The sequence below is a fragment of the Anolis sagrei genome, chromosome 1 (genome assembly GCF_037176765.1).
Source record: "Anolis sagrei isolate rAnoSag1 chromosome 1, rAnoSag1.mat, whole genome shotgun sequence".
NCBI lineage: Eukaryota > Metazoa > Chordata > Lepidosauria > Squamata > Dactyloidae > Anolis > Anolis sagrei.
This window is the reverse complement of record NC_090021.1, coordinates 37021494-37036500: the sequence shown is the minus strand read 5'-3', so window position 1 is coordinate 37036500 and position 15007 is coordinate 37021494. Positions and strand designations below refer to the sequence as shown.

Sequence of the window (15007 nt, the reverse complement as noted above, 5' to 3'; positions counted from 1 at the left end):
CAGGGGCTCACATGTCTTTACACTAATGCACAGAGCATGGGAAATAAACAAGACGAACTCCAACTTCTAGCACTACACCACAAATATGATATCATAGCCATCACTGAAACCTGGTGGGATGACTCCTATCGCTGGAATGTAGACATCGAGGGGTATAACCTCTTTCACAGAAACCGAACAAAGGGGAGAGGAGGCGGAGTAGCCTTATATGTCAAAAACTCTTATGCTGCAGAAGAAATTCAAGACAGCAATCTGGGAAACCAGCTTGAAATCATCTGGATAAGAATCAAGGGAACTGGGACTCAAAAAGATGTCGTTGTAGGCGTCTACTACAGACCCCCAAGCCAGGAGGAAGATCTTGATGAAGTCTTCTGCCAACAGTTGACCAAACAGGCACAGAAAAGAGATGTAGTAGTCATGGGCGATTTCAACTATCCCGATATTTGCTGGAAAACAAACTCGGCCAAGAGTACAAGGTCCAACAAATTCCTCGCTTGCCTTGCAGACAATTTCATGGTCCAGAAGGTAGAAGAGGCAACAAGGGGATTGGCTACTCTTGATCTCATCCTAACAAATGCGGAGGACCTGATCGATGCGGTCGAAGTGGTAGGATCCTTAGGGGCAAGTGACCATGTGCTCCTGCAATTTGAGGTACAAAGGAAGGCCAAAACTAAGACAAGTCAAACCCGCATTTTGGACTTTAGGAGAGCTGATTTCCAAAAAATGAAGGAAACGCTGAGCAGCATTCCGTGGACACAGATACTAAAAGACAAGGGAGCTACGGATGGATGGGAATTTCTCAAGAGTGAAATACTCAAGGCGCAATTGCAAACCGTGCCAACAAAGAGAAAAAATAGGACAAGTGCAAAGAAGCCAGAATGGATGTCCAAAGAACTTCTAACTGTGCTAAGACACAAAAGAGACATGCACAAGAAGTTGAAAAAGGGAGAAATCACCAAAGAAGAATTCAAACAAATAGCCAACACCTGTAGGGAAAAGGTCCGCAAAGCTAAAGCAAAAAACGAGCTCAGACTTGCCAGGGACATTAAAAACAATAAAAAGGGCTTCTATTCTTATGTCAGTAGAAAAAGGAAAAACAAGGAGGCGATAGGACCTCTTCGAGGAGAAGATGGGGCAATGCTGACAGGGGACAGGGAAAAGGCAGAACTACTTAATGCCTTCTTTGCCTCGGTCTTCTCACAAAAAGAGAGTCTTCAACCTCAGCAAGATGGAGTGGATGAGGGATTGGAGGACATCCAACCCCAAATTGGGAAAGAAGTCGTCCAGGAATACCTGGCCGCTCTTAATGAGTTCAAGTCCCCAGGGCCAGATCAACTACACCCAAGAGTACTGAAGGAACTAGCGGAAGTCATTTCGGAACCATTGGCAACCATCTTTGAGAGTTCTTGGAGAACGGGAGAAGTTCCAGCAGATTGGAGGAGGGCCAATGTGGTCCCAATCTTCAAGAAGGGAAAAAAGGACGACCCAAACAACTACCGTCCGGTCAGCCTCACGTCGATACCGGGCAAGATTCTGGAAAAGATTGTTAAGGAAGCGGTCTGCAAACACTTAGAAACAAATGCAGTCATCGCTAATAGTCAACATGGATTTATCAAAAACAAGTCATGCCAGACTAATCTGATCTCTTTCTTCGATAGAGCTACAAGCTGGGTAGATGCGGGGAATGCCGTGGATGTAGCGTACCTGGATTTCAGTAAGGCCTTCGACAAGGTCCCCCATGACCTTCTGGCAAGGAAACTAGTCCAATGTGGGCTAGGCAAAACTACGGTGAGGTGGATCTGTAATTGGTTAAGTGGACGAACACAGAGAGTGCTCACTAATGCTTCCTCTTCATCTTGGAAAGAAGTGACAAGTGGAGTGCCGCAGGGTTCCGTCCTGGGCCCGGTCCTGTTCAACATCTTTATTAATGACTTAGATGAAGGGCTAGAAGGCATGATCATCAAGTTTGCAGATGACACCAAATTGGGAAGGATAGCCAATAGTCCAGAGGACAGGAGCAGAATTCAAAACGATCTTGACAGATTAGAGAGATGGGCCAAAACTAACAAAATGAAGTTCAACAGTGACAAATGCAAGATACTCCACTTTGGCAGAAAAAATGAAATGCAAAGATACAGAATGGGGGATGCCTGGCTCGAGAGCAGTACGTGTGAAAAAGATCTTGGAGTCCTCGTGGACAACAAGTTAAACATGAGCCAACAATGTGATGTGGCGGCAAAAAAAGCCAATGGGATTTTGGCCTGCATCAATAGGAGCATAGTGTCTAGATCTAAGGAAGTAATGCTACCCCTCTATTCTGCTTTGGCTAGACCACATCTGGAATACTGTGTCCAATTCTGGGCACCACAATTCAAGAGAGATATTGACAAGCTGGAATGTGTCCAGAGGAGGGCGACTAAAATGATCAAGGGTCTGGAGAACAAGCCCTATGAGGAACGGCTTAGGGAACTGGGCATGTTTAGCCTGAAGAAGAGAAGGCTGAGAGGAGATATGATAGCCATGTATAAATATGTGAGAGGAAGCCACAGGGAGGAGGGAGCAAGCTTGTTTTCTGCTTCCTTGGAGACTAGGACGCGGAACAATGGCTTCAAACTACAAGAGAGGAGATTCCATCTGAACATTAGGAAGAACTTCCTGACTGTGAGAGCCGTTCAGCAGTGGAACTCTCTGCCCCGGAGTGTGGTGGAGGCTCCTTCTTTGGAAGCTTTTAAGCAGAGGCTGGATGGCCATTTGTCAGGGGTGATTTGAATGCAATATTCCTGCTTCTTGGCAGGGGGTTGGACTGGATGGCCCATGAGGTCTCTTCCAACTCTTTGATTCTATGATTCTATGATTCTATGAACATGCAGATACAAGGATTGTGGATAGAAATATTTGAAGTGCATGAATGTCAGCTATGGAAAGAGTCTCTCCAGCTGGTTTTCAGTTACTGATGGAACCCTCTGAGACTGATTGCCCGTAAAAGAAAAATATAGTCAAGGGAAAGAATTATGCAAAGAAGTAAAATACAGTGAAGAAACTATGTTTCATCAAACTATATGATAATACATCAAAGAATATTAAATCATCCATGCTTGCTTGTGTGGGGTAATGCTTCCTATAAATATACAGAGTCCTAGAATGATGCATTGGTTGCGCCTCTTTAAAAGAACAGCAATCCCTGACAGCTTGTGACAGGAAATGCATTCTTTCCCTGTTTCTCAAACCACACAAAGAAGAAAGGGCAAAAGGCGGAATTCTTCTTGTTCAAAGATGAGCATCATTATCTCAAAGGATTCAAGTATTAAATACTGCAAGTTGACATTTTCATTTCTAGTAGACTTGCACCACTGAGGAAAGCACCCCAGGACAACTGCAGTCTGTTGATTTATTATAAAGATGTATAATTCAAAAGGGACTATCGGTCTCATTTTCACATTGTGCATTAATATTAATTGGGAAAAGACTGTATTCTCAGTTCAGATACTGAACTGAGCATATTGATACAACTGCTGTAGTTTGTTAAATTATTCTTAATGTTTCCCTAAACACAAATATCTTCTTGGACATGTTTTTTTTTCTAGGGCATTGGTAACATTGCATAATGCTGCCCCTTAAAAGCTCTATTATTATTTTCTGCTTTCTTTGAACATGCCACAAAAATAAACTGTTGAGGAAGTGCAAGGTCTGAAAGAGTATATGATGTAAATGAAGACTGGATTGATACATGAAGCAGGAATAAGTTGGTAGAAAGGCCTGTACCGATTCAGACGTAGGTAAACATAACAGTAACTGTAGTTTTTAATCAAAGGAATTACATGAAAGTACAAATCTGCAGAACTTAGAATCTTTTATGTACGCTACAGTTTGCTTCTATCAGGGACTATTTTATATGGGATGCTGTCGTAATTATGTCAACCTTGTTACCAATATATATGGATTGTATGAAGCTTGGGATATGTACCATATATGCTTGAGTATAAGTCGATCTGAATATAAGCCGAAGCACCTAATTTTGCTACAAAAAACTGGGAAAATGTATTGACTCAAGTGTAAGCTGAAGTTGGAAATGCAGGAGCTACTGGTAAATTTCAAAATAACAATAGATACCAATAAAATTGCATTATTTGAGGCATCAGTAGGTTAAATGGAACTTCAGTGTGACCAGATAAACTCAAATAGGTATATGAACACAGAACAGCTAAGACAATGTAAACAGATGAGGAACTGAACCGGAAGGCATTGGTTTTATAGATTTATATATAGTTTTTATTGCTTCTTCGGTTTTTATATGTATTTATGATATAATTTAATTGCTTTTAACTGAGATATGTATGTGTGTGTGTGTGTGCGCGCGCGTGCACACACACACACGGCATTTAATTGTGCCAATTCTGTACGCCGGCCTGAGTCACCTTTGGGCTGAAATGGGTGGGATAAAAATGACGTAAATAAATAAATAGTTTCTCAATATTTACATAAAACTAATTTAATATAAGACTGTTCAGATCTGATTACATCATTATTCTAATCTTCTTCAATGTAAATGTGCTTACATAACCTTCCAATAATCGCCATAGTTTATTTGAACTATTCATTTTGGGGGAAATGATGTGTGTATATGAATAAATAAAAGTGGAAAAGACGGGCGCCGAGAAAGAAGGAGAGGAAGGCACACACTGTGCTGAGAGAGGAAGAGAGAAAGCCATGTACAGCACAAGAAAGGAGGAGAGGAAGGTGTGTGCTGTGTTAGAGAAGAAGGAGAGCTGAGTTGCTGTGTGGAGAGGTGAGAGTCCTGTTGGGAAGGGGTGGGGCTGAAAGAAGTCCTTCTTTCAGCCTCCCACCTTCCCACCAGGACCCTCATCCAAGTATAAGCTCACCCAGTATGACAAGAACAGCATTGCAGCTTAGACAAAGGAGGATAGTGTTCTAGAGCAATGGTTCCCAAACTTCCATAATTTCAAAATGAAAAAGGACCCATTTTGGGTGGAAGGGGAGGAGATCATGCATTCTACTGTGTTTTACTGTTAAAGAATGTTTGAATGTAGAAACATGTAAAAGCATTCCGAAGGACATGTTGTGACTTTAGTCAAATTGGCATGAATCTGAATTGCTCTTATGTCTGGAGTAGCCTATGGAAGACTATAAAATATTCTTCATCTGCATCAAGTGATAATGTACCTTATTTTGCTGCATGTGTAAACAATGTGTAACAGTGATTGCTGAGTCATACGTTCATATGTTCAATATCTCAAACAGTACATTTGTCAGTTATCTACAGGATACTCAGTTCTTTTTAACTTTTTTAGCAACTGCTATGTCCATTTTAACTCTTACAAGATGCCTTGAGTCCCAGATGGGAAAAAGGCAGGATATAAATCAATATAGAACTAGTATTAACAACAATAACAATATTATTCAAAACAATTCTAAAACTAGCTGAACAATAAGACAAAATAAAAAATGGCAGATAAAAATAAAGAACTATGAATTACCTCAGGTGGTTTTCTGCCTAGGAGCAGATAAGTAGCCATTACTTCATCATATTTTTGGTTTACTAAAGAGTCATGAATTTCTTCTCTTGCAAAACCCATAGTGACCATAATATCTGTAGAAATAATAATACAAGTCAATTTATCCTTGTCAAAATGTATCAAAACTATGTCAACTAAATAATGTGAACATCAGCTGGGATACCCTCCCCACAGTACGAACTGCTGCTCTGGGCCAGAGTGAAGAGAGAGGGGACCAGGAAGACAGTTCCACCTTGTCCCCTCTGCTGTGCTAATAATATAATATAATACATTGTATATACAGTACATATAATATTAATAATATTGTAATGTAATGCAATATAAAACTAATAATAATAATACAATATTATAATTATATATTTTATATTACATGTAATATTACTAATAATATTACAATATAATGGTATAGTACAATATAGTAATATATAATACTGATATTGTGCTATGCTAATAATAAAATATATTGTATGTATATATATCTTGTAAGACGCTCTGAGTCCCCTTTGGGTGAGAAGGGCTGCATACAAATGTCATAAATAAATAAATAAAACATCAGATGTATCCCTGCTTTTCTTCTTTTTGATAGCAGTATTACTTTGATTTATTACGGCGTATTACGGCGTTCCATGCAGTCATGCTGGCCACATGACCTTGGAGATGTCTACGAACAATGCCGGCTCTTCGGCTTAGAAATGGAGATGAGCACCACACTCCAGAGTCGGACACGACTGGAGTTAATGTCAGGGGAAAACCTTTACCTTTTACCTTTTATTACTTTGAACACTCATCCAGAGGTAATTATGTAAGAATTCCCATTTCAGATTTAGTTACTCATGTTAATTTTCCAGAATATAATGTACACAATTAACAAATCTTCTTATAAATATATGCCTGATTGGTGGTAATGTTCCTAATTTTCCCTACTAACAAGCAATTAATATTTATGTAGTATTAGCAAAGATTTTAGAATAAACTTTCATAGAATCTATGAAAGATATGTAGAGAAAATGAGGGGAAAGGGGTTTCATAATTAATTGCTTTCCATGAGACATTTGGATTTTTACTATCAATTGAGAACAAGCCATGGAATCACAGTCCCTGAAAGATTCCAATTCAATTTTTCTCCTTTAGATACAAAGCATATATTGCCATTACTTTACTTCTTAGTCCATAAATGATGGTTTGTGACTTCAATCTTGAAGCTTTCTATTTGAATATTTTTTCCAATTCTGGTTAGAAACAAGTGTAATTCATTCTGCCAATATAATGGAGAAGGAGGGAGAATTCATACTCTTTGGACATTCTTGACCTGAACCACATTTGAGAGACTGAACATTTAAGTGTGAACTGGATATTGAGAGGAGAGTGAGGTGACAATAGAAGATCAAGTAAGATGAGCTAGGACAAATCAGAAAGAATTTTTTTCTCGAGAGTTGTTCAAAATAATACAAAATTAATTAATATATAGGAACAAGCCTGAATATTTAGCATGCTGGCAAAATGATCAAATTGATTGTGAGTATATGGAACATAACTACAACAAAAAGAAGAATAAGACTAGAAGGAGAGCTATAGAAGTATGGGATAATCATATACAACCCCTTACCTATTCTTTTGGTGTCATTAAAATCTGGTTCAGGCTCAGTGTATGGCTTTAATTCTTCTTCTTCATGACCAACATTCATCCATCGGTCCTTCATTATTTGCTGGAAAATAAAATAAATGTGAAATATCACATTTTGTGCAAGTTTTTTTAAGGTAAAATATTTTAAATGGGAGAAACTAGATGAAATAAAAGTAACAAGTATAACAACAACAATAGTAGCAGCAACAGCAGCTGCTAATAGTATGTGTTGCCAAAGTTTCCAACAGACTTAGTTTCCAACTGTCTAGTTTCCAATAGACCCCATAATGGGTTGTTGTAGGTATTTCAGGCTATATGGCCATGTTCTAGAAGCATTCTCTCCTGATGTTTCACCTGCATCTATGGCAGGCATCCTCAGAGTTTGCAAGGTCTGTTGAAAACTAGGAAAATTGGGTTTATATATCTGTGGAATGTCCAGGGTGGGAATGCTTCCAGAACATAGCCATATAGCCCGAAAAACCTACAACAACCCAGTGATTCCAGCCATGAAAGCCTTCGACAATAGACCTCACAATCTCTGAGGATGCCTTCCATAGATGTGGCTGAAACATCAGGAGAGAATGCTTCTAGAACATGGCCATACAGCCCGGAAAACTCACAGCAACCCAGGTAATATTATACCTAACACCTGTGCAAATGCAAATAGTAGCATCTTCAGTTTATTCATTGATAGTTCTAGCTAGATCTGAGAAAGACTGCTTGCACTTCAATCATTATACATTGTTCTATGCTAGGTGAGCTAATGGTCTTGAGAAGGTTCAGAGAGTTTGCCTTCCTGAAAAGAGTTATGAGCTTAGAACGCATGGAAAGATTGGGTAGCTGGATTGGTCCCCCATTCTCCAGTAGCTCATAAGATCTAGACATAGAATCATAGAATCATAGAATCAAAGAGTTGGAAGAGACCTCATGGGCCATCCAGTCCAACCCCCCGCCAAGAAGCAGGAATATTGCATTCAAATCACATCTCTAGGGTCAAACTTGAGATAAATTTGGGGTGGTAGTAGATCTATTTTGCAAAAGAGATGTTAATCATTTGGATACCTAATCTACATCTGAGGTAGGGCTGAGATATTGCCAAAAAGAACAGGCAGCTTTTGTTTTCCCATAAGACAGAAAGGAGCTACTGGAGAAGGGAACCATTCTTTCCTAGAGTTCTAAGCATCTAACATAAGCATACAGCACACATAAATACAATAAAGACTTCAAAGATTACAGAAATGTATTGTCGAAGGCTTTCATGGCTGGAATCACTGGGTTGTTGTAGGTTTTTCAGGCTATATGGCCATGTTTTAGAAGCATTCTCTTCTGACGTTTCACCTGCATCTATGGCAAGCATCCTCAGAGGTTGTGAGGTTGTGATTATAAGCCAAGGGAGACTTTTTCAGCCTAAAAAAGGGGCTGAAAAACTAGGCTTATACTTGAGTATATACAGGACATCCGGGCTTCGTAACTCAAATAATAAATGCTCTATCAGATAATAACAATCCATACCTCAACTTAAAATATACACAATTCAAGAAACTATACCACACAAGCAGGTAAATGCAATATCCGTTCATGTTTACAAGGTGTACTGCAAACATTTTAATTTACTTTATAAATAATATATGGAGAAAAAGTAAGGGAAACAGCAACTTTATATTCTAAGGATGAGTTAAGATTCCAACTGCAGTGCTCAACTTCAGTTGCACAAAACTGTTCCTAAAAACAGACTGCAGAAATAGAAGTTTGATACATAAAGTGACATGCAAAACAGAACTGTTCAAACGCTTTCACTTTGAAGAAATGAAAGCAACTAGTTTGTAAAACAAAAATATGTTTTTTCAGGCAAGAACTGAAATTAAACAATCCAATGCTTTTGGATAACAAGTGCTAGTCCGTTTTGGAACAAGAGAGATTCAACAACATGCTCAGATCAATTTACCAGCTTTTTCAATTTAGTTATTCCATCAAGCCATCTCTGCTGAAAAGCAATTTTTGCATTCTAACACAATTGCTGAGAGTGGAACAGGTTGACAGGCACATTTTCTCTGTTCTACAACATTCAATGACTCCACTCCGCTTTGAACACAGTATCTAAGGCAACAATCCATATCTAGACCAACAAAAGCCAATTCTTTCAAGGCTGTTAGTCTTGAGACAGTACTAATACAGGAAGAACTGTACAGTATCACTGAGCCCCTAGTGGCACAACGGGTTAAACGCTTGTGCTGGCAGGACCACTGACCGGAAGGTCACAATTCAAATCTGGGGAGCTGAGTGAGCTCCCAACTGTCAGCTACAGCTTCTAATGTGGGGACATGGGAGAAGCTTCCCACAGGATGGTAAAACATCCAGGCATCCCCTTAGCAACATCCTTGCAGACAGCCAATTCTCTCACACCAGAAGCGACTTGCAGTTTTTCAAGTCACTCCTGACATGAAAAAAAACCCTGAGTGCTAACTAGTAGAGCCAAGTTCCAACAGCTGCACCCAGGATTAAAAAGATAGATAGATATAAGAACACAGTAAAAACAACAGGGGGAAAGTCAACATGAAAAACCTATTTAAAAGACCATAAAAGGCCCAGGATCACATATAGTTCTTAACTCTATTTTTGTGGCTCTTGCTCATTTCAGTTTTTAAGTTTTCTTGTTCTAATATTTCAGGTGGATAGAACATAGTCTTTAATCTGTGAACATCTTCCCAGGAACTTTCAAATACTTAATCAGTTAAAGCCATTAAGACATGCATAGGAGTCATGGAAAGAAGCATGCAAGGCACTGGAGTTCTGTTTCTAAAGTAGCAAATCTTCATTCTCCCACCAAATTCAGCTCTAGGATCTAGAAGATTCACTAATTTAGTATCTAGACTATCTTCACCACCATAAGAGCTTGAAATGTGTTTAACTCACTGCCACTGTAAATCCGGCATTCTTACAGTACTATACAGTTGTCCTACTAGTAGTTTCTGTGTTTATGCCATGCAGTAAAAATATGCCTAGCTGGAACACTAAAATATTAGTCAATAGCACCATTTGCACACATCTATTTATTTGTTGTTGTTGTTGTTGTATGCCTGGAAGTTGTTTCTGATTCATGGTGACCCTGTTGCAGATTTTTCTTGCCAATTTTTCTTCTTGTCTTTCCTTTCCTCTGAGGCTGAGAGACTTTCTTAAGGTCACTCAGTGGGTTCCATAGCTGAACGGAGATTTGAGCTCTCGTCTCTCAAAGTCCTTGTGCAACAGACAAAGCATTATACCATTCTGACTCTCGAATCAAAATTACTTCCCAAAATATATAATAGATGTGCCCCAAAGGCCATAGAGAAATAACGTTTATGTGAGTATAAATTCATGGAGTCACCATAAATCAAAGGTACACACATACATAACCAACATCCTTAAATTGACCGCTCATGACCCTTATTACTTCATCTTATAGATAAAATATAACCATGACTGCTAGACTTCTGTGAAATAGAAGGAATTCCTGCACATCGTACTGGCAACCAACCAGACAAAGAATTATTCAATATAGAGTCATAGTTGACCAAGGGTATATTTCCCAGTTTGTGTTCAAGTTATCAATGTCAGAAAGTGATTAAATGAGATTAATTTTATAGAACACTATCCACAGCTGCAAAGGCAAACCTATGAAGATGAAAGAAAGGTCACTGATATTATACTTCTGAAACCATTTTGTCATCTAGTATACTTTTATTGAAGTTAATAAGTAGTAAATCTTTCCTGGATGCAACCAGAGAACAAGATGACTGGGTGGTGCTCCATCTTCCTGCAACTGCTACACAACTGAAATATTTTAGTTAAATGGAGACTGCAAACTAAAAGTCAAACATGAGACTGATGCTCATTGAAATAGGTTATTTTAAAACTTAAAGAGTATTTTTAATTGAAATGATTATGGAACTTTCCTTTTTGAGGGCAGTTAGTAGGGCTGGGCGGTTTCGTTTCGTTAATTCGTAATTCGTTAACAATTCGTTATTTTTTTTGTTAACGAAGCGATAACGAACCATTCTGGAGCAACTTAAAAAAGAAACGAATTTTTCAATTCATTTCGTAAATGCTTCGTATTTCGTTATGTATTCGTTTCGTTATTGGTTTGAGGTCGTTTCGTTATTATTTCTGCATGTCTGGGGCAAGTTTTATAGTTGTTTTTTGTTTAATTAGTGAAAAAAATTTATAATATCACACCAACAGTCAACAACAGAGGGAGAGGGAAGCTTCAGAAGTTTTTTTAGCGTATTGCGCGATCGCGTCCGCCATTAACGAATCGATTCGTTATTGTTTTGTTATTGTTTTGTAATTTTTTACCATTTACGAAATTTCGTAAATATCGAACTTTTTTTAAGGAAAATTTCGGAATTCTTTTAAATATCAAAATGCAAAAAACCCCAAAAAACGAATCGATTTTAGAAACAAATTTTTCCGTTGTTACCCAGGCCTAGCAGTTAGCATTTCTTAAAAATTAAATCTATGCGAAACTTCATGCCACTAACACAAAATATTTTTAGCATTAGAATGATAGCCTCCTACTAAAAAGTGATTAATTTAGTTGTTTAATATTCGTAAATGGATTTAAAATAATAAGGGGTATTTGTAAATAATTTATATCCTTTGACATGATGCTGACTTGGCTCCCACCTTGAAGAACCTGTTTTGTTTAATCATACATGCTTCCTTTACAATAATACAATGTTAAAGCACTTGAATAGCAATTGCACATTCATTACGAAAAAAAATACAGAAATAAGATTACACAGCCTACCCCCTCCCCCCCCCCCCCCAAAAAAAATTTGTGTCTTGGTTGCTAGGCCTGCTCTAGGAGTTATTTAGGATACTCATTCAGAAAATTGCATTGGAAAGACCGTATCTAGTTTCTTAGATATGGTTATGATGATTTTCTATGGCTGACCAGAATATGGCATATGTTCTGCATCTTAAAAACCAGAGTTGATACAGGGAAACTGGTGCCATTTTTGGAATCAGCAGGTCAAATATACCCAGAAACAGGCCGAACATGTGAGGTATCAAAATGTGTGTTGAATAGTGTTATTCCTTGTATCTTTTATGCTATTTTATTAAAATTGACTAAAGAATTTATTAAATAATCATGACTGAGGAACTTACTTCTAAACTCCCTCTCTTGACTGGATTCAATACAAGTAGTTTTTTCAGTAGATTTTCACAGTCTGTGGACATGTAGAATGGTATCCGGTACTTCCCTCGTAATACTCGTTCTCTCAGTTCCTTTACAAAAACCAAACAAAGAAAAAACTATTACGGACACAGAAAAGTTGAAGACGAGACGTTGATATTTCAAATCTCAACTGTACCTTTAAATTTTGCCCATCAAATGGCAATGATCCACTGACGAGAGTGTAAAGAATAACTCCTAGACTCCAGACATCCACTTCGGGGCCATCGTATTTCTTTCCTTGAAAGAGTTCAGGGGCAGCATATGGAGGGCTTCCACAAAAAGTGTCCAGTTTGTTGCCAAGAGTAAATTCATTGCTAAACCCAAAATCTGCAATTTTAATGTTCATGTCTCCATCAAGAAGAAGGTTTTCAGCCTGCAAGAGGATATTATTATTATTATTATTATTATTATTATTATTATTATTATTTCATTTCTATCCTGATTTTCTCCTATGGGTGGGATTCAAAGCAGCATACAAAATTTAAAAACATAAATACATATACATCTATATAAATAAAAATGTAATGTTCGTTTGTGGGATTAACATAACTCAAAAACCACTGGATGAATTGACACCAAATTTGGGCACAATACACCTATTAGGCCAACAAGTGACCATCATAAAAACACTGAAAAACACAGCAGAAGACCCTTAAAAGCCAAAAAAACAAAAAAATACATTACAACGCATGCACAAAACCATATACACACAAACACAAATATACACATATACACAAATATATATTCCTCACATATATACATATATATACACACACAACATATATACACAGACTGGGCCACAGCAACGTGAGGCAGGGGATGGCTAGTCAATACATAACATTGTATATTGAAAGAAAATATTTTAAAAGTTACCAAATGTTGTAGGAAGAACTATTCATTCTATGTATTTTCCTACCTTTTAGAATACAAAACCCATAATGCAGGACCCATAGGACGTTAGTTATTTATACTTCTTTTTTTTTCAAAGGAAAGGATATTTGTTCAGGCCTTGGTGGTGGGTTATGTGTTTGCAAAATGTTTCGTGTTCTGTTTACATTGTAAGCTGTTAATGTATGTACATTTTTAAAATTTATTTATACTTGAGTTCCAAAAAATGCATCAATTACAAGAGGGTTGAGCAATGCACTGCTCCACTGTAACTGCTGTGCCAATTGTGTTGGTGTAACGGCAGAAATCACCTGGTTTCCCCAGTGGTTCTCAACTTTCCTAATGCCGCAACCCCTTAATACAGCTCCTCATGTAAAATTATTTTTGTCGCTACTTCATAACTGTAATTTTGCTACTGTTATGAATTGTAATGTAAATATCTGATATGTAGGATGTATTTTCATTCACTGGACCAAATTTGGCACGAATACCTGATACACCAGAATTTGAATACTGGTGAGGTTGGGGGGGCTTGATTTAGTTGTTTGGGAGTGGTAGGTTTTAGGATTCATAGTTCACCTAAAATCAAAGACCATTCTGAACTCCACCAATGATGGAATTGAACCAATCTTGGAACACAGACCTCCCATGACCAACAGAAAATACAGGAAGGGTTTGGTGAGCACTGAACTTGAGTTTTGGAGTTGTAGTTCACCTACATCCAGAGAGCAGTGTGGAATCAAACAATAATGGATCTGGGCCATATTTGGCACGAATACTCATTATGTTCAAATGTGAACACTGGTGGAGTTTAGGGAAAATAGCTTTGACGTTTGGGAGTTGCAATTGCTGGGATTTATAGTTCACCTACAATCAAAGAGCATTCTGAACCCCACCAATGATAGAATTGGCCCAAACTTCTCACACAGAACCCCAATGACCAACAGAAAATACTGTGTTTTCTGATGGTCTTTGGTGACTTCTCTCACACCCCCTCGTGACCCCCCCAGAGGTCCTGACCCCCAAGTTGAGAAACGTTGCTTTAATAAGACAAGGCCTCCTGGGAGTGCAAATCTTGATTTAGAGCCAAATGGCTTTAAACCAAGTTGCAAAATCTATGTGTATAACCTATGCACATTGTTCATTGAGGGGAGTGATACAGCAAGGGTTTCCAAAAATGTTTAAAAGATGTTGTATCGCAGTTTGCATGCAACCCCTTCTTCCTCTTTTTTAGTGAGAATATTGTTTTGATTTTGCAGAGCTACAACTGCAGCTTTAACATCCTTCTGAGACTTCTGTAGAATCTAAAAGCATAACAAGGATTTTTTTCTTTGCAAAATGCTACTCTGCATCCTCAAGTTTTAGGAATAAAAATGTAAGTAGAAATAAAATTAACAGAAATGTATTATTTAGGAAATAAAATAACACTCGGAATCATAGAGTTGGAAGAGACCTTGTGGGCCATCCAGTCCAACCCCATGCCAAGAAGCAGGAAAATCTTCTTTAAAGCACCCCTGACAGATGGCCATCCAGCCTCTGTTTAAAAGCTTCCAAAGAAGGAGCTCCACCATACTCTGGGGCAGAGAGTTCCATGGTTAAACAGCTCTCACAGTTAGGAAGTTCTTCCTAATGTTCAGGTGGAATCTCCTTTCCTGTATTTTGAAGCCATTGTTCCACGTCCCAGTCTCCAGGGCAGCAGAAAACAAGCCTGCTCCCTCCTCCCTATGACTTCCCCTCACATAT

General features: G+C 38.2%; 1 protein-coding gene across 6 annotated transcripts in view; it reads right to left on the bottom strand.

Moving 5' to 3' along the window:
• The window catches only part of MARK1 (microtubule affinity regulating kinase 1), a 94500-nt gene that overhangs the window by 25376 nt on the left and 54117 nt on the right, over positions 1-15007 (bottom strand). For all 6 annotated transcript variants that reach the window (XM_060754231.2, XM_060754229.2, XM_060754234.2 and 3 more), the window contains exons 8-11: positions 12513-12749; positions 12307-12426; positions 7141-7240; positions 5496-5608 (exon numbers count right to left, since the gene is read on the bottom strand). In XM_060754231.2, the coding sequence (XP_060610214.2) occupies positions 5496-5608; positions 7141-7240; positions 12307-12426; positions 12513-12749 (570 nt within the window). The remainder of the gene's footprint in view (positions 1-5495; positions 5609-7140; positions 7241-12306; positions 12427-12512; positions 12750-15007) is intronic.